At 44.4% G+C, this 19,581-nt stretch overlaps 1 protein-coding gene across 2 annotated transcripts; it reads left to right on the forward strand.

Moving 5' to 3' along the window:
• SPCS2 (signal peptidase complex subunit 2) lies at window positions 1-19,103 on the forward strand. Of its 2 annotated transcripts, none has more exons than XM_085854387.1 (5): window positions 1-341; window positions 988-1,071; window positions 10,902-11,061; window positions 15,043-15,178; window positions 17,877-19,103. In XM_085854387.1, exons 1-5 carry the CDS (start codon window positions 303-305, stop codon window positions 18,061-18,063), a joined length of 606 nt encoding a protein of 201 aa, XP_085710513.1. In that variant the 5' UTR covers window positions 1-302; the 3' UTR covers window positions 18,064-19,103. The 2 variants fall into 2 exon arrangements, with proteins under 2 accessions (XP_085710513.1, XP_085710514.1); XM_085854388.1 differs by lacking the exon at window positions 1-341 and adding an exon at window positions 597-727.
• The last annotated feature ends 478 nt before the right edge of the window (window positions 19,104-19,581 follow it).

The raw sequence follows: 19,581 nt of genomic DNA on the forward strand, positions 1-19,581 counted from the left end.
CACACACACACACACACACACACACTTCTGGGCTGTATTCATCCATTCAATGATTCTATGTTTCGGTATTCCTAGCAGTTTCACCTCAAAATGGATACACGATGACACGTAGCGAATGATAACGACACAAAGAAGAAATAAATAACTTCACAACCAGGAAGGCAGTAATCGTGTCGCATTGGAGCATCAGAAACACAGATTTACTGTAAACACGGGAAAGTTGTTCACTCGGGACAAACTTTCCCCCAGGAGACGGACGAGCAAGCACACGGGCCAGAGTGAGGCGTCTGCGAGACACCGACATGGCGGCGAGATCTAGCACAACGGGCCTTTTGGACAAGGTGAGGCTCAAACGTCCTTCAGCGAGAACCCCACTCGCGCTGGGTGTACGTGACAGACCGACGAATTTGTTTTTTTGGTATCAAAACGGAAATAATCCGTGTACCGAGTGATAAAAGCTTTAATTTTAATCACCAAAAATGCCCATCATGTTTTGCGGCCTTGCAGTATAGGCCGCAGATTTGGATTACATTCAACGGGAAACGGTTTGGGTTTAAAATATTTATTTTAGTTTTCTGCGATTTCTCCGCGTGATAATTTCGATTGTGAACCCCACGATCGGCCAAACAACCACGACCCTCGTCGCGGTGTCCGCATTGTGGTTGTTGGCGGCCGCCGTACGCGACTGGTGCACGTGTCCTTTGGCTTCGACCGCTGCACCATGACGGTGAGGCTCGTCCTTATCGTTCTTTGCGCCCATTCACGTCTCACCGTCTGTCTATCTCTCTCTCTGATGGCCTGCTTGTACATTAAAAGCTTTAGCTGTTGGAAACGCTCGTGTGTGCTGGTGCAGCTCGGTCCTATGCTCTCTCTCTAACAGCTACAGGCCTCCAGTTGGTTCGGATGCCTTTTCCTCGTTCGACTGTACGAGTGTGAGACCTAGGATGATGATGATGATATTGATGATTGGTTGTATTCTGCTTGCAGTGGAAGATCGACGAGAAGCCGGTGAAGGTGGACAAGTGGGATGGATCGGCGGTAAAGAACGCTTTGGATGATGCTGCGAAGAAGGTGCGACGTGTTGTAATCCTTCATACCTGGAGTGCAGAATACCTGTGGTCCCTTTTTCTTTGGGGTTTCAAACAGCCCTGAAACGGCGCACTAAGTATTAAGTGTTTAATTGTTTTATTTTCCTATCAGGAGGAAGCTTTCCACGTAATTCCGATGACATAATCATCGTACTAATTAATTCGCTCATGTTCTGGTTTGCATCGCTGCTGGGAGCATGGCTGTGCCGCTGAAAAAGTGCCCCTTGTAGATTTGAGTAAGCTTTGTAATTTGTTCAGAGTGCTGGGGATAATTCTCCTACTCTTTGTGAAGAACACCGTGGAACTCGAACCTATAATGCATGAACTGATGGCGGCATACCGGTACTTCGACTTAACGTCTATTCGAGGGACTGCCTGCGCACTGACTGCTGTGCCTCAGAAACACCAGGGTGGGAGTTCATAGCTGGATCGAGAAACACCAGGGTGGGAGTTTATAACTGGATAGAGAAACACCAGTGTGGGAGTTTATAGCTGGGTCGAGAAACACCAGGGTGGGAGTTTATAGCTGGATCGAGAAACACCAGGGTGGGAGTTTATACCTGGGTAGAGAAACACCAGGGTGGGGGTTTATATCTGGGTCGAGAAACACCAAGGTGGGAGTTTATAGCTGGATCGAGAAACACCAGGGTGGGAGTTTATACCTGGGTAGAGAAACACCAGGGTGGGGGTTTATATCTGGGTCGAGAAACACCAAGGTGGGAGTTTATAGCTGGATCGAGAAACACCAGGGTGGGAGTTTATAGCTGGATCGAGAAACACCAGGGTGGGAGTTTATAGCTGGATAGAGAAACACCAGGGTGGGAGTTTATACCTGGGTAGAGAAACACCAGGGTGGGGGTTTATAGCTGGATAGAGAAACACCAGGGTGGGAGTTTATACCAGGGTGGGACTTTATAGCTGGGTAGAGAAACACCATGGTGGGAGTTTATAGCTGGATAGAGAAACACCAGGGTGGGCGTTTACACCAGGGTGGGACTTTATAGCTGGATCGAGAAACACCAGGGTGGGAGTTTATAGCTGGATCGAGAAACACCAGGGTGGGAGTTTATACCTGGATAAAGAAACACCAGGGTGGGAGTTTATAGCTGGGTCGAGAAACACCACGATGGAAGTTTATAGCTGGATCGAGAAACACCAGGCTGGGAGTTTATAGCTGGATAGAGAAACACCAGGGTGGGAGTTTATAGCTGGATCGAGAAACACCAGGGTGGGAGTTTATAGCTGGATCGAGAAACACCAGGGTGGGAGTTTATACCTGGGTAGAGAAACACCAGGGTGGGGGTTTATACCTGGGTCGAGAAACACCAAGGTGGGAGTTTATAGCTGGGTAGAGAAACACCAGGGTGGGAGTTTATATCTTGGTTGAGAAACACCAGGGTGGGAGTTTATAGCTGGATCGAGAAACACCAGGGTGGGAGTTTATACCTGGGTAGAGAAACACCAGGGTGGGGGTTTATACCTGGGTCGAGAAACACCAAGGTGGGAGTTTATACCTGGGTAGAGAAACACCAGGGTGGGAGTTTATAGCTGGATAGAGAAACACCAGGGTGGGAGTTTATACCAGGGTGGGAGTTTATACCTGGGTAGAGAAACACCAGGGTGGGGGTTTCTATCTGGGTCGAGAAACGCCAGGGTGGGAGTTTACATCTTGGTTGAGAAACACCAGGGTGGGAGTTTATACCTGGGTCGAGAAACACCAGGGTAAGAGTTTATACCTGGGTAGACAAACACCAGGTGGGGGGTTTATATCTGGGTCGAGAAACACCAGGGTGGGAGTTTATACCTGGGTCGAGAATCACCAGGGTGGGGGTTTATATCTGGGTCGAGAAACATCAGGGTGGGGGTTTATACCTGGGTCGAGAAACACCAGGGTGGGAGTTTATACCTGGGTAGAGAAACACCAGGGTGGGAGTTTATATCTTGGTTGAGAAACACCAGGGTTTGAGTTTATACCTGGGTAGAGAAACACCAGGGTGAGTTTATACCTGGGTAGACAAACACCAGGGTGGGGGTTTATATCTGGGTAGAGAAACATCAGGGTGGGAGTTTATACCTGGGTAGAGAAACACCAGGGTGGGACTTTATAGCTGGATCGAGAAACACCAGGGTGGGAGTTTATAGCTGGGTCGAGAAACACCACGATGGAAGTTTATAGCTGGATCGAGAAACACCAGGGTGGGAGTTTATAGCTGGATAGAGAAACACCAGGGTGGGAGTTTATAGCTGGATCGAGAAACACCAGGGTGGGAGTTTATAGCTGGATCGAGAAACACCAGGGTGGGAGTTTATACCTGGGTCGAGAAACACCAGGGTGGGAGTTTATACCTGGGTCGAGAAACACCAAGGTGGGAGTTTATAGCTGGATAGAGAAACACAAGGGTGGGAGTTTATAGCTGGATAGTAAAACACCAGGATCGGAGTTTATAGCTGGATAGAGAAACACCAGGGTGGGAGTTTATAGCTGGGTCGAGAAACACCAGGGTGGGAGTTTATAACTGGGTCGAGAAACACCAGTGTGGGAATTTATAGCTGGATAGAGAAACACCAGGGTGGGAGTTTATATCTTGGTTGAGAAACACCAGGGTGGGGGTTTATATCTTGGTTGAGAAGCACCAGGGTGGGGGTTTATATCTGGGTCGAGAAACACCAGGGTGGGGGTTTATACCTGGGTCGAGAAACACCAGGGTGGGAGTTTATAACTGGGTCGAGAAACACCAGTGTGGGAATTTATAGCTGGATAGAGAAACACCAGGGTGGGAGTTTATATCTTGGTTGAGAAACACCAGGGTGGGGGTTTATATCTTGGTTGAGAAGCACCAGGGTGGGGGTTTATATCTGGGTCGAGAAACACCAGGGTGGGGGTTTATACCTGGGTGGAGAAACACCAGGGTGGGGGTTTATACCTGGGTGGAGAAACACCAGGGTGGGGGTTTATATCTGGGTCGAGAAACACCAGGGTGGGGGTTTATATCTGGGTCGAGAAACACCAGGGTGGGAGTTTATATCTGGGTCGAGAAACATCAGGGTGGGAGTTTATATCTGCGTCGAGAAACACCAGGGTGGGAGTTTATATCTTGGTTGAGAAACACCAGGGTGGGAGTTTATACCTGGGTAGAGAAACACCAGGGTGGGAGTTTATACCTGGGTGGAGAAACACCAGGGTGGGGGTTTCTATCTGGGTCGAGAAACACCAGGGTGGGAGTTTATATCTTGGTTGAGAAACACCAGGGTGGGAATTTATACCTGGGTCGAGAAACACCAGGGTGGGAGTTTATACCTGGGTAGAGAAACACCAGGGTGGGAGTTTATACCTGGGTAGAGAAACACCAGGGTGGGGGTTTCTATCTGGGTCGAGAAACACCAGGGTGGGAGTTTATATCTTGGTTGAGAAACACCAGGGTGGGAATTTATACCTGGGTCGAGAAACACCAGGGTGGGAGTTTATACCTGGGTCGAGAAACACCAGGGTGGGAGTTTATATCTGGGTCGAGAAACACCAGGGTGGGAGTTTATACCTGGGTCGAGAAACACCACGGTGGGGGTTTATATCTGGGTCGAGAAACATCAGGGTGGGGGTTTATACCTGGGTCGAGAAACACCAGGGTGGGAGTTTATACCTGGGTAGAGAAACACCAGGGTGGGAGTTTATATCTTGGTTGAGAAACACCAGGGTTTGAGTTTATACCTGGGTAGAGAAACACCAGGGTGAGCTTATACCTGGGTAGACAAACACCAGGGTGGGGGTTTATATCTGGGTCGAGAAACACCAAGGTGGGAGTTTATAGCTGGGTCGAGAAACACCAGGGTGGGAGTTTATAGCTGGATAGAGAAACACTAGGGTGGGAGTTTATAGCTGGATAGTAAAACACCAGGATCGGAGTTTATAGCTGGGTCGAGAAACACCAGGGTGGGAGTTTATAACTGGGTCGAGAAACACCAGTGTGGGAATTTATAGCTGGATAGAGAAACACCAGGGTGGGAGTTTATATCTTGGTTGAGAAACACCAGGGTGGGGGTTTATATCTTGGTTGAGAAGCACCAGGGTGGGGGTTTATATCTGGGTCGAGAAACACCAGGGTGGGGGTTTATACCTGGGTCGAGAAACACCAGGGTGGGAGTTTATAACTGGGTCGAGAAACACCAGTGTGGGAATTTATAGCTGGATAGAGAAACACCAGGGTGGGAGTTTATATCTTGGTTGAGAAACACCAGGGTGGGGGTTTATATCTTGGTTGAGAAGCACCAGGGTGGGGGTTTATATCTGGGTCGAGAAACACCAGGGTGGGGGTTTATACCTGGGTGGAGAAACACCAGGGTGGGGGTTTATACCTGGGTGGAGAAACACCACGGTGGGGGTTTATATCTGGGTCGAGAAACATCAGGGTGGGGGTTTATACCTGGGTCGAGAAACACCAGGGTGGGAGTTTATAACTGGGTCGAGAAACACCAGTGTGGGAATTTATATCTTGGTTGAGAAACACCAGGGTGGGAGTTTATACCTGGGTAGAGAAACACCAGGGTGGGAGTTTATACCTGGGTAGAGAAACACCAGGGTGGGAGTTTATACCTGGGTAGAGAAACACCAGGGTGGGGGTTTCTATCTGGGTCGAGAAACACCAGGGTGGGAGTTTATATCTTGGTTGAGAAACACCAGGGTGGGAATTTATACCTGGGTCGAGAAACACCAGGGTGGGAGTTTATACCTGGGTAGAGAAACACCAGGGTGGGAGTTTATACCTGGGTAGAGAAACACCAGGGTGGGGGTTTCTATCTGGGTCGAGAAACACCAGGGTGGGAGTTTATATCTTGGTTGAGAAACACCAGGGTGGGAATTTATACCTGGGTCGAGAAACACCAGGGTGGGAGTTTATATCTGGGTCGAGAAACACCAGGGTGGGAGTTTATACCTGGGTCGAGAAACACCACGGTGGGGGTTTATATCTGGGTCGAGAAACATCAGGGTGGGGGTTTATACCTGGGTCGAGAAACACCAGGGTGGGAGTTTATACCTGGGTAGAGAAACACCAGGGTGGGAGTTTATACCTGGGTAGAGAAACACCAGGGTGGGAGTTTATACCTGGGTAGAGAAACACCAGGGTGGGGGTTTCTATCTGGGTCGAGAAACACCAGGGTGGGGGTTTATATCTTGGTTGAGAAACACCAGGGTGGGAATTTATACCTGGGTCGAGAAACACCAGGGTGGGAGTTTATATCTGGGTCGAGAAACACCAGGGTGGGAGTTTATATCTGGGTCGAGAAACACCAGGGTGGGAGTTTATACCTGGGTCGAGAAACACCACGGTGGGGGTTTATACCTGGGTCGAGAAACATCAGGGTGGGGGTTTATACCTGGGTCGAGAAACACCAGGGTGGGAGTTTATACCTGGGTAGAGAAACACCAGGGTGGGAGTTTATATTTTGGTTGAGAAACACCAGGGTTTGAGTTTATACCTGGGTAGAGAAACACCAGGGTGAGCTTATACCTGGGTAGACAAACACCAGGGTGGGGGTTTATATCTGGGTCGAGAAACACCAAGGTGGGAGTTTATAGCTGGGTCGAGAAACACCAGGGTGGGAGTTTATAGCTGGATCGAGAAACACCAGGGTGGGAGTTTATAGCTGGATAGAGAAACACTAGGGTGGGAGTTTATAGCTGGATAGTAAAACACCAGGATCGGAGTTTATAGCTGGGTCGAGAAACACCAGGGTGGGAGTTTATAACTGGGTCGAGAAACACCAGGGTGGGGGTTTATACCTGGGTGGAGAAACACCAGGGTGGGGGTTTATATCTGGGTCGGGAAACACCAGGGTGGGAGTTTATATCTGGGTCGAGAAACACCAGGGTGGGAGTTTATATCTGGGTCGAGAAACACCAGGGTGGGAGTTTATATCTTGGTGGAGAAACACCAGGGTGGGAGTTTATACCTGGGTAGAGAAACACCAGGGTGGGGGTTTCTATCTGGGTCAAGAAACACCAGGGTGGGAGTTTATATCTTGGTTGAGAAACACCAGGGTGGGAATTTATACCTGGGTCGAGAAACACCAGGGTGGGAGTTTATACCTGGGTCGAGAAACACCAGGGTGGGAGTTTATACCTGGGTCGAGAAACACCAGGATGAGAGTTTATACCTGGGTAGACAAACACCAGGTGGGGGGTTTATATCTGGGTCGAGAAACACCAGGGTGGGGGTTTATATCTGGGTCGAGAAACATCAGGGTGGGGGTTTATACCTGGGTCGAGAAACACCAGGGTGGGAGTTTATACCTGGGTAGAGAAACACCAGGGTGGGAGTTTATATCTTGGTTGAGAAACACCAGGGTTTGAGTTTATACCTGGGTAGAGAAACACCAGGGTGAGCTTATACCTGGGTAGACAAACACCAGGGTGGGGGTTTATATCTGGGTAGAGAAACATCAGGGTGGGAGTTTATATCTGGGTCGAGAAACATCAGGGTGGGAGTTTATACCTGGGTCGAGAAACATCAGGGTGGGAGTTTATACCTGGGTCGAGAAACACCAGGGTGGGAGTTTATACCTGGGTCGAGAAACACCAGGGTGGGAGTTTATACCTGGGTCGAGAAACACCAGGGTGGGGGTTTATACCTGGGTCGAGAAACACCAGGGTGGGGGTTTATACCTGGGTTGAGAAACACCAGGGTGGGGGTTTATACCTGGGTCGAGAAACATCAGGGTGGGGGTTTATACCTGGGTAGAGAAACACCAGGGTGGGAGTTTATATCTTGGTTGAGAAACACCAGGGTGAGAGTTTATATCTGGGTAGAGAAACACCAGGGTGAGTTTATACCTGGGTCGACAAACACCAGGGTGGGGGTTTATATCTGGGTCGAGAAACATCAGGGTAGGAGTTTATATCTGGGTAGAGTAACACCAGGGTGGGAGTTTATACCTGGGTAGAGAAACACCAGGGTGGGAGTTTATATCTTGGTTGAGAAACACCAGGGTTTGAGTTTATACCTGGGTAGAGAAACACCAGGGTGGAGGTTTATATCTGGGTTGAGAAACTTCAGGGTGGGGGTTTATACCTGGGTAGAGAAACACCAGGGTGGGGGTTTATATCTTGGTCGAGAAACACCAGGGTGGGGGTTTATACCTGGGTCGAGAAACACCAGGGTGGGAGTTTATATCTTGGTTGAGAAACACCAGGATGGGAGTACGTGCAGGCGTATCCTCGTTGGAGGTGTTGAGATTAACTACTTGTCAAGTACAGTATTTGCTGTAGTTTACAGTAGTACTTCTTGTGTCTTGTTAGGTCATCTCTACCGAGATGACCTAATAAAGCCGGACCAAATGTCTGACCGTACGTCCGTCAACAATTTTTCTTTCCGATCTTGATGAAACTTAGTATGTGGGTCGAGATCGATGAGTGTTGCACAACGATATAACTTTTGTCCGGGTTCAAGGTCAGGGTCAAGGTCACGAGGTCACGTAAGTTATAAAAATCGCCATTTTCAAAATCTATCTCGTCTGCCATTCTACAAGATATTCGGCAACGGTTTATTGATTATGATAGTAAAAAATATCTTGTATCAAACCGGACAGATTTTTGAATTTCCTTACCGTTTGATCATCACGTGATCTGGAAGATGGCCAAAAACGCCGATGCGATTCGCAAAGAAGGAAGGAGAAATGAAATATAAAACACATTTTTAGCCTTTTTAGGTCATTTCTTCGAGCATGACCTAATAATATGGGTGTCGATGTCCTTCGATCCGTCCGTCCGTCTGTTCACAATGAAGTTGAAGCGGGAGATCTGGTCATTAGTGATCCTGATAGAGGTCGATGAGACGTACACGATGGTATGACTTTCAAGGTCACCGAAGGACAAGGTAAAGGTCACGAGGTTTTTGTAGTTGCCAAAATGACAATTTTCAAATTCTATCTCCTCCGCCATTTCTCAAGCGATCTTGAATTTGATTGTAGCATATGAATCTATAGGACAATATCTAAATTTGGTCGGGCCAGATTTTCGATATTCGCTTTCGTTTTCGTGTCACGTGACTTCAAAGTTGGCAAAAAATGCGAAAATGATGATTTTCAAAATCTATCTCCTCCTACATTTCTCAAGCGATCTTGAATTTGGTTGTGGCATATGAATGTATGGGACAATATCTAAATTTGGTCGGGACGGATTTTCGAATTTCGCTTTCGTTTTTGCGTCACGTGACCTCAAAGTTTGCAAAAACTGCCCTACCCTCAGGAGGCTATATATTCTCTACTGGGCATGGTAAAAGTTAGTGAATGGTGTCATTGCATTGCAGCTGACCTTGTCTTTCATGTCCATTCGAAAGAATACCGATATCTTCGAATACGTACACGTCACATGACTGAATTTTGCGAAAACTGCTTCATGTAGTTGCAAAATGACGATTTTCAAAATCTATCTCCTCCTACATTTCTTAAGTTATCTTGAATTTGATTGTGGCATACGAATCTATGGGACAATATCTAGATTTGGTCGGGCCGGATTTTCGATATTCGTTTTCACGTCACGTGACTTCAAAGTTGGCCAAAAATCCCTCCTTACCCGAGAACACTACACCCTAGTAACAGGAACTCATGCTTGTATATTGATACATTTTCCGCCGAAGGTGCAAAAGTTTCAAAACCCGAAATGTAAACGTCAGCATTTATTTTCAAAATACAATTTCGTGTGCGTGCGCCAAAATGCCGTGTCATCTTTAACCAAACTGCACAGTTCGAGCTGCGCAGTGGAACTGTGCAGTAGTCTTCGGTCATAACTGAACATTGAGAACTTGTGGTGTTATACAGATGACCGTCACCCCCACACGGGGGTAATTTTATATATTTATACATTTTCCACCAAAGGTGAAAAAGTTTCAAAACCCAAAATGTAAACGTCGGCATTTATTTTCAAAATATAATTTCGTGCGCGCGCGCCAAAATGCCGAGTCATCTTTAACCAAACTGCGCAGTAGTCTTCGGTCATAACTGAACATTGAGAACTTGTGGTGTTATACAGATGACCGTCACCCCCACACGGGGGTAATTTTATATATTTATACATTTTCCACCAAAGGTGCAAAAGTTTCAAAACCCGAAATCTAAACGTCAGCATTTATTTTCAAAATACAATTTCGTGCGCGTGCGCCAAAATGCCGTGTCATCTTTAACCAAACTGCGCAGTTCGAGCTGCGCAGTGGAACTGTGCAGTAGTCTTCGGTCATAACTGAACATTGAGAACTTGTGGTGTTATAGAGATGACCGTCACCCCCACACGGGGGTAATTTTATATATTTATACATTTTCCACCAAAGGTGAAAAAGTTTCAAAACCCAAAATGTAAACGTCGGCATTTATTTTCAAAATTTAATTTCGTGCGCGCGCGCCAAAATGCCGAGTCATCTTTAACCAAACTGCGCAGTAGTCTTCGGTCATAACTGAACATTGAGAACTTGTGGTGTTATACAGATGACCGTCACCCCCACACGGGGGTAATTTTATATATTTATACATTTTCCACCAAAGGTGCAAAAGTTTCAAAACCCAAAATGTAAACGTCGGCATTTATTTTCAAAATATAATTTTGTGCGCGTGCGCCAAAATGCCGAGTCATCTTTAACCAAACTGCGCAGTTCGAGCTGCATAGTAGTCATCGGTCATAACTGAACATTGAGAACTTGTGGTATTATAGAGATGACCGTCACCCCCACACGGGGGTAATTTTTTTATTTTTCATGTTTGTCAACACAAGAAACCATTACAGCAAATTTAGTTTTGCTCTCTTTTAAGTATTTGTGTATGTGATGCCAGGTTCTGCTGGAGAAGTATGGGTTTGTGGAAAGTTTTCGTCTCATCGACTGCCGCCTTCTAATTTGCACCGTCTCCTGCCTCTTCGCACTCTTTGCCCTCGTCTGGGACTACGTGCAGCCTTTCCCAGCCTCCAGACCTGTGCTCATCATGTGTGTCGTCTCATATCCTTTTATAAGACGTTTTGTGCAATCCCTCTCTAATTTGCCAAAATATGTTTGAGCTTGCTTGTTATAGTTGCAGTAGAAGTACTTGGACATTTGACCATCCATGAATTAGCTCAATCTGTTGTTTCTATTACTACCATGTTACTGGCAACAGTTGTTCCCACCTTCTGGTGGGGTTGGCTGGAGAAAGTTTTTGCCTCGTGTCTTTCACAAAATGGCTGGCCAGGACCAACATTCACTTGAAGGTGGCAGAAATTTGGAATTAGCCGCAGTGCCTGTGATAACTCGCCTACCTTTCGCGAAAGACACTGTGACATCTTTAACATCCACCAACTAATGCTATCAGGTGGGACATCCGGTTTGACGTCCATCCAAGTGACTGCACTTTGTAATACAACACCCTGCCTCCAGTTTATCGTGGAGTCGGGAATCAAACTCAGAATGGACAGCTGACTTGGGAGATTTTTTGGCACTGGTTTAAAATGATGGAATGACGTGCTCAAGGTGACCTCCACGGCATTCCAGGTAAGGGTGGGTTCACTCTGACAGTGAAGTTCTTTGTGTCACCTTCTTGCATATCAGAGGTGAGATGGATCTTGCACACCTCACTGGCTCTCTTGAGCTGCTGGATGTTATGAGGGTTGTCTTTGTAAACATTGTCCTTCATGTAGCCTCACAGAAAGAAGTCCAGCGATTTGAAGTCTGGGGAATGCAGGTCAGGTCAGGTATGGGAGCATGTGCCGGAGAGACCAGATGTGCTCTCTTGAAGGAGATTATGCTGTCACTGAACATCTCTGCTTTGCCAGTGTCGGTGAGAGTGTTTGATCTGCACATTGTGTGGATAAAGTTGAATGTCCTGCTTCTGGACCTTAAAGACAGTAGTGTGCAAAAGAACAAGCTCTTGTGACCAGCGGCTTGAGGATCTCCTTGAACTTTGAGTGACAGATTGTCTCACCGCCTCAATGTTGTCTTCTGAACAGCCAGTCTTCTTCCTCCCTGATTTCTTAAAATTGTGAACAGTGCTTTCTTTCTGGAATCTCGAGACATTGTGAAGAAAACAGTTCTTAGTCTTGATCACAGATTTTGTCTCAATGTACCTTCTACCATTTTACATTGTTGTTGTGCTCTGTACGACATATTTACTCCAGACGAATGACACTTGGTGTAAAAAAAATTTCCCAGCTTCCTCGAACATAAAAAAAATTGCAATCAATAATGTTCAATGGAGACACAATCCAAATAGTACCAAGACCTTTGAAACACCCTGGTAAGTGTGCTACCTCTGTACCACCCTGCCAGAGAACCCTGTTCTCCATTTGTGGAATTGAGACTTGTTCTACTTCTACCTTGGCATCCTTCAGTGATAGCTTACATACTATGCTGCATCATGATGGAAATTACACAGACACAGGCTTTTAAAGAGCTATCTGAAGGCGCTGTCACACCTTGACGATTTAGCCAGCAATGGCAATGTATAAAAATGTATGTAAAACGTTGGCGTACGCTGAAATTTTGATGTTTTTTTTTTAAGTTTTGGTCGTATTCATAACGTGTTGGTCATATGCATAACATATTAGTAGCGAGCACAGAACGTTTCGTTGTCTTATAGATAACTTATACCAACGAATGCTTAGCCTGTTGTCGGCGTTCACAACCTATGCCCAACGACAGTTTAACTTCGGCATAACGCGCTGCACGTATCACCGACGAACTCGTGGCGTAGCCTGTTAAAAACCAGCCGCACGCCGATTTAAACCATAACCGCCTTAGAATTGGAAGTCTCAACCACGCAGTCACACCTTGACGATTTAGCCAGCCTATGCCGACCTATGAAAAATGTGTCTAAAATGCTGGCACACGTCGAATACGGTATGGGTAAGTTGTATATACGTTAAGAGCACGTTCAAAAAAGATGAAGTACGCTGTCATATTTCGTTGTACGTTTAGTACGTCGTGAAATTTTAAGCATGCTGAAAATTTTACGACATACTCACCGTATGGCTCACACGTTCCGCTACGCTGGGAATAAGTTGTAGGCACGATATGCGATCGTTGACACACGTCGACACAAGTTCCTTGTAAGTTACTCATAAGTCGAAACACGTCGAGGTAATGTTTAGCATACCCGAAACTTATTTTCTTTTTTTCTCCTTGGCTCCGTGAAGGCACCTGACGAAATATCTGAAGTTGTTGTGGTTGTTTTTTATTATAATTTTTATCTTGCCAAAACGAAGTTTTTGCAAGATATGTTAGTCAGCTTGTATGTGTTTTTTTTTGTTTGTCTGTAATCACGTATAAAAAATTCTGCAGAGCACAGTTATCATTGGAAATTTTTGTAACTTCGCATATCAGAGGCCTCTAGAGGTCCCTTTCAGTGCACAAAATTTTGAAGGTCAAAGGTCAAGGTCACTTTGTCGCAAATCAGGGGAGTCGACGAAACCCTTATTTTTTGAGTAATTTTGATCGGATCGTCTTCAAACTTCATGGGAATATAGTTCATGGTCTGGCGCTCAGCTGATTAATTTTTGGTGGCGATTGGCCTTGGCCTACATGGTTAGCGCCTAAGGTCAAACATATTTGACCCCAAGGTCAAATTTTCAAGTTTTAGGAACCATATTGTGTAGTACCTCAAATTGAACACCTCGATGAGTGCTTTCTAGATATGTCAACCTTGAGACATTATGATGTCATTTGGTGACGTTATGAGGCAAACGCATATTTTTCATGGTTACTCTGTAGAACGATTCTCATCGGAATCTCTCATAGGCAGATATTCCTCAAGGAGTCGCTCCTGGTGGATAGCAGCTCTGTTCACCTCAGTGTGACCTTAAAGAAGTCACACATGGTTACCTTTTGGCAAGATACGGGTCACCCTGCGGGTGACATTGCTTTATTTTATTTTTTTTAGTCTATCATGAATTTTAAAATATATTCGGACATTTGCTTTTAAGTTTCGACGTTGACGTGACAATATTCTCAAACAGAAAATATTCACAGAGGAGGAACTAAGAATAAGACATGAGCAAACTGAAGAGGCAATCAGACGTGACGTAACGGCACGTGACGAAATATCGGAAGTTATTGTTGTTTTTTTTTTTTTTCTTCTTAAACGCTGCCAATACGCCATTATACGGTAGCTGTAAATTAGAAACACGTTCAGTAAGTTCTGTGGTCGTCCGGAAGACGTCAATCAAATACGTCAATATGCGTTGGAGGTACGTTACACATAGGTTCAAAGCATGTTACTCATAGGTTAGAAATACGTTTTGGGTACGCAAAGCATTACCTCGACGTGCCTCGACGTGTGTCAACGATCGCGTAACGTGCCTCGACGTGTGTGCAACGATCGTGTAACGTGCCTCGACGTGTGTGCAACGATTGTGTAACGTGCCTACAACACGTTATAAATAAGTTTCGGGTACGCTAATAATTACCTCGACGTGTTTCGACTTATGAGTAACTTACAAGTAACGTGTGTCGACGTGTGTCAACGATCGCATAATGTGCCTACAACTTATGGCCAGCGTAGCGGAACGTGTGAGTCATACGCTGGCATACATCGTAAAATTTCAAGCATCGAAAATTTGAGGACAACCGCAAAGTACAATGATGAAAGCGAGCATACTACGACGTGTTTTTCAGCGTGCTCTTAACGTATACAAACTTACCCATAACGTATTCGACGAGTGCCGGCGTTTTAGCCCAATTTTGCATACGTCAGGCATACGTTGGTTAAATCGTCAAGGTGTGACAGGGCCTTGATTGATGTGCAATCAGTGATGTAACAACATTAACTGTAAGTAAGCAAGCAGCATCGTATGCACATTTGATAACTTCATGCAATTCGTTCACAGTCCAAGTAAAATGACCAATGTTCCAGATAAATGGAGAGAGTTTCTGCTTACAAGTTTTTGTTATTGTTTTAAAAAAGTACTTAAGCTTTGTTTTCTGAAGTATCTATCCTTGACACCCTTGCACTTACTTTGTCATGATGGGGATCCTGACACTGTACACGTCGTACAAAGAGCAGAACATCTTCTTGATGTCAAAAGAAAAAGATCCCACTGGACTCGCCCCTGATAACATCTGGTACCTAGCCTCTGGTATTAAACGGTAAGTGCTTCAAGGACTTTCCAGGCACATTGTTTCACCATGTTTACAGTTTCGGTAACACCAATTCTCTTCACCTTGGATACTTGTTGCTTTGATATCAAAAAACATTGTGTGTGATTCTTTTGAAAGGCAATGGGCAGAGTCAGACTCAGGATTCCTCAATTACCAAATCGTGTTTACAATCTCATAAGACACCCCCCCTCCCCCACCTCCCTCTCATGTGGGTCATTCCATGTCAAATCATCAAAGAATCTGCCGTCATCTCTCAGATTTTTGTAAAACTTTGGGAACCAATTGGGACCCATGAAAAACGGCAAGAACTCAAATATTTTTGCTAACAGCTTCTTAATTGGTGAGATACAGACTAACGAACTTTGGACTAATTAGCACGACGTCGCGAATTAAAATGGCCATATCTCAAAGTATAACACCTCGAGAGCTGGTTTTGGTGTAATTTTAAAGGTATTTTCATGCCTTATGAATTTGTTTGGGCAACATTTTCCTACCTCCAACCACAAAAAAGTTATCACAAAATATAAACTTCAATCGTGAATCCCCAAAAAATGTATCCTTCAAATTTCCTCAAATTCATCCCAGAGGTACCTAATGATTTCAAGAAGCTTCCACATAAGTTTTGTGATGGGCACTCCAATAGTTTCTGAGATATGAGCAATAATGTACATGTACGTATGGCATATAGGTTCGAAAATCAGCATTTGTAATGTATTATACAATCATTCTAACCTAGCCATAACAGGGAACACAGGGAACAACCATCAATTGCTTTGAAGTATCATATACTTTCATTTTCAACTGGGCCTGAGGGGAAGAAACAAGTGCTGCTGTTGCTGCATTGAAGAGGAAATTGAAAGCCTAAGTCAGGTTAGTGGACACTATGTACTTGAACTCACTTATTGATTGTATAATACATTACAAATGCTGATTTTAAATCATACAAAATTAAAATCGAAGTTAAAACGAACTCGTAACGTCGAGCGAAGCAAAAATACTCCATTTCTCCACATGAATTTACGGAATTATGTTTGACCTCACTGTGACCTTGACCTTTGACCGATTTTAACCAAAATCTAATTAGCACCAGCCATCACCTTCCTGAATCACGTGGTGTAATTTGACATTGGTAGCTTCTTCCGTTCTCGAGTTATTGTGCCTACAAACAAACAAACAAACAGAAATGGAAGGCATCAATATACTAACGAAATCTTTTGATTTCTTCAGTAACAAGCAGTCATAGACTGGTACTTACGAAATCGTCAACTTGGCCTCTGACCTTGTCTAATAAAAGCTGTCTCGAGAGAAGGTAGCGACGCAAACCAGAAGTTTCTACGATGATTCTGTACCAAACCATCAAAAATCGAATGTTTGACCTCACTGTGACCTTGACCGTTGACCAATTTTGACCAAAATCTAATCAGCACTAGCCATCACCCTCCTGAATCACGTGGTGTAATTTGACATTGGTAGCTTCTTCCATTCGAGTTATCGTGCCTACAAACAAACAAACAAACAAGCAGTCATAAACTGGTACTTACGAAATCGTCAACTTGACCTCTGACCTTGTCAAATAAAAGCTGTCTCTCGAGAAGGTAGCGACGCAAACCAGAAGTTTCTACAATGACTCTGTACCAAACCATCAAAAATCGAATGTTTTGGATGTTTGACCTCACTGTGACCTTGACCTTTGACCGATTGTGACCAAAATCTAATCAGCGCTAGTCACCGCCCTCCTGAATAATGTGGTGTAATTTGACATTGGTAGCTTCTTCCGTTCTCGAGTTATCATTTTTTGGATGTTTGACCTCACTGTGACCTTGACCTTTGACCGATTTTGACCAAAATCTAATCAGCACTAGCCATCACCCTCCTGAATCACGTGGTGTAATTTGACATTGGTAGCTTCTTCCGTTCGAGTTATCGTGCCTACAAACAAACAAACAAACAGAAACGGAAGGCATCAATATACTTGCGAAATATTTTGATTTCGTAAGTAACAAACAGAAAGGGGTGAAAACAGTAACCTCCATCCATCTTCGATGGCGGAGGTTAATGAAATACCTAACTGAGGGTTATTTGTGTGTTGAGTGGGTCACCCCGGTGTCCTTTTCCCATAACCACGACAATGCCAAGGTATTCTAAATAGTGATCTTCTGCACCATCTTGCTGAGAAGGGCAGCATTTGGACTATCCATTTACGTTTGCCTGAAATTTGTCTCCGCTCCACCCCATCTTGGAGAGGAGAGGGCTGGAGTTTGCAACAAGAAAGAGAGGAAGCAAACTCTATTCTCTATACACATACACCTTGAATACGATTAAATGAAGGTATTTGTTGTTTTGAAATTTTGCCATCACTTGAAAGTTGAGTGTAGCTGTTATACATGCAGGCACTGAATGAATGATTCATGTGTCTGGGGAATCTTCTATTTGACTACAAAAATACAAAATCTACATAACAACCACCTACTCTACTTTTTTGGGAGCCACATAACATGGACCCCACTTTTATTTGGCAGGGGGCGGGTTGCGGGGGGGAGGGGGGTGATCAGTTTAACAGCAATTACACCTTTCTAAAAAGAGTCTAACAAACTGGTCCTTGTTTTTATTTATTTATTTGCTGTGTGACTTCCTCTTGCAATTAATGTTTCATCCTTCCCCACCTCCTCCCTCCCACTCCATGCAGTTTTGATGACAAGTATACTCTGAAAGTGATATTTTCCAACGGCAGGACTGGCTTAAACTACGACAAGGAATTCACGAAGTCCGTGTCCTACTTTCTGGATGAGAATGGTGTGGTTTTGTTTGACCTTTTCGAGCCAGACGTATCGAGCCTTTGTAACAATCTGTCGCTTCATAAGAAGGAGCAGTAATAAACGGATTTTAGTTTTACTGTTTGTAAACCAAAAAAGAAAGAGAAGGAAGAGACGTTGGTGTTGTTGTTGTTTTTGGTTTGTTTTCACCACCATTGGGACCTTATTTCCTGAAATTCAGTTCATTCCTTAAAACTTGTGTGTGTGTGTGTGTGTGTGTGTGTGTGTGTGTGTGTGTGTGTGTGTGTGTGTGTGTGTGTGTGTGTGTGTGTGTGTGTGTGTGTGTGTGTGTGTTTTGTTTTGGCCAATGGCCACCTTTCTCTTTTTGCTTTGAATTGTAGGCATCGACGTCACCGAAGTGGCATACTATACATTTCTACCTTGAATGCTTTTATTTAATTTACAGACCAACACGTTTTTCCCCGTTCTTATGCCGTTCAGGACTACTTAAAAGGCTGCAGTTCTCATCAGCTTGCCTTGTAACATTGCAGATGTATTAAGCGGAATGCTGCAAAGAAACAAACAAATTTGGAAAATGATTCGGATTTCTTTCTTCAAACCTATTTCACAGCTTTTCATCATTTATACATAAGGGAAAGATAACATTTTAGGTTTGTTTGTTTTGTTTTTACCCACGCCCCCCCCCTCCAAGACCACCGCTTTTCCATCTGTTGTTGCTTTTGCACTCATTGTCGAGTTTGCCAGATTCCTTTGGATTTACAAGGAAAATTTGATTTTGCCCAATTTTGATAACTGTTGATGTTGCTTAACTCAAAGTATACTTTCTCTTGTGCTGTCTTTTGTTATATGCAAAGAAGAAAAAGATGCGAAAGGTTTCTTTAATTTTATTTTTATCTTTCCAGGTGCAAAATGACTTCCTATTATTTTGGATGATTGGAATGTTCCAGATATGTCGAGCATGCTATTTATGACAATTGGTTGACGGCACCCAAATGTAAGCCCTCAAATTTTTCCATAACTCTGTTAGCTATATTAAACATAGTTGTGTAAAACATTACATAATGATCAAACTAAACAGTTGTTTGTATTTCATTAAAATTGGAAGTGAAATATTGAAGCTTATAAACAATGGAAATAGAGTGACTTCAGTTCCAAGAAAAAGAAAAAGTTGAAAAAATTTTGGGTTTAATTATTAGCCAGTATTGGCTTACGTGATGCTCCTGGTTTGCTGATCACCCTCCTTGTATCGTATCAGGATATGGGATGGAAAGAAAGGCATGTTGACCGGAGAACGTTGTCCCCGTATTAAAAATGACCCCATTCTCTCCCTTAAAACAGCCCTTTTCTTCATGTGGCCCCCTTTGAGGCTTAGCTTCCTCATATTTACATTCAGTGAAAGCTCATATAAGAGCTGGTGCAAGACAAACATCGTCGTGGATGAACAAATCAACACAGGATCTCAACTTGGCTTTCCACCGTTATGAACTGAGTTTGTATGGGAACACTAAACATGCCAAAAGCAAATAAAGTCACTTTTTCAGGTACTGTGTCTGAAACAGGACACACTAAAACATACACTTGGAAGAGTACATACCTCCGGTCAGGCTGAGCAGTTAA

The sequence above is a fragment of the Eptatretus burgeri genome, chromosome 14, assembly GCF_056783735.1.
Source record: "Eptatretus burgeri isolate ZD-2024b chromosome 14, Ebu_testis_v1, whole genome shotgun sequence".
NCBI classification, from domain to species: domain Eukaryota; kingdom Metazoa; phylum Chordata; class Myxini; order Myxiniformes; family Myxinidae; genus Eptatretus; species Eptatretus burgeri.

What these genes read in the sequence shown, in the direction of transcription:
- SPCS2 (XM_085854387.1), top strand. Translation starts at nt 303, where the DNA reads ATGGCGGCGAGATCTAGCACAACGGGCCTTTTGGACAAG. An exon ending in GCTCATCATGTGTGTCGTCT is followed by an intron (nt 11,062 to 15,042) that starts CATATCCTTTTA and finishes GACACCCTTGCA; the next exon opens with CTTACTTTGTCATGATGGGG. An exon ending in CTAGCCTCTGGTATTAAACG is followed by an intron (nt 15,179 to 17,876) that starts GTAAGTGCTTCA and finishes CACTCCATGCAG; the next exon opens with TTTTGATGACAAGTATACTC.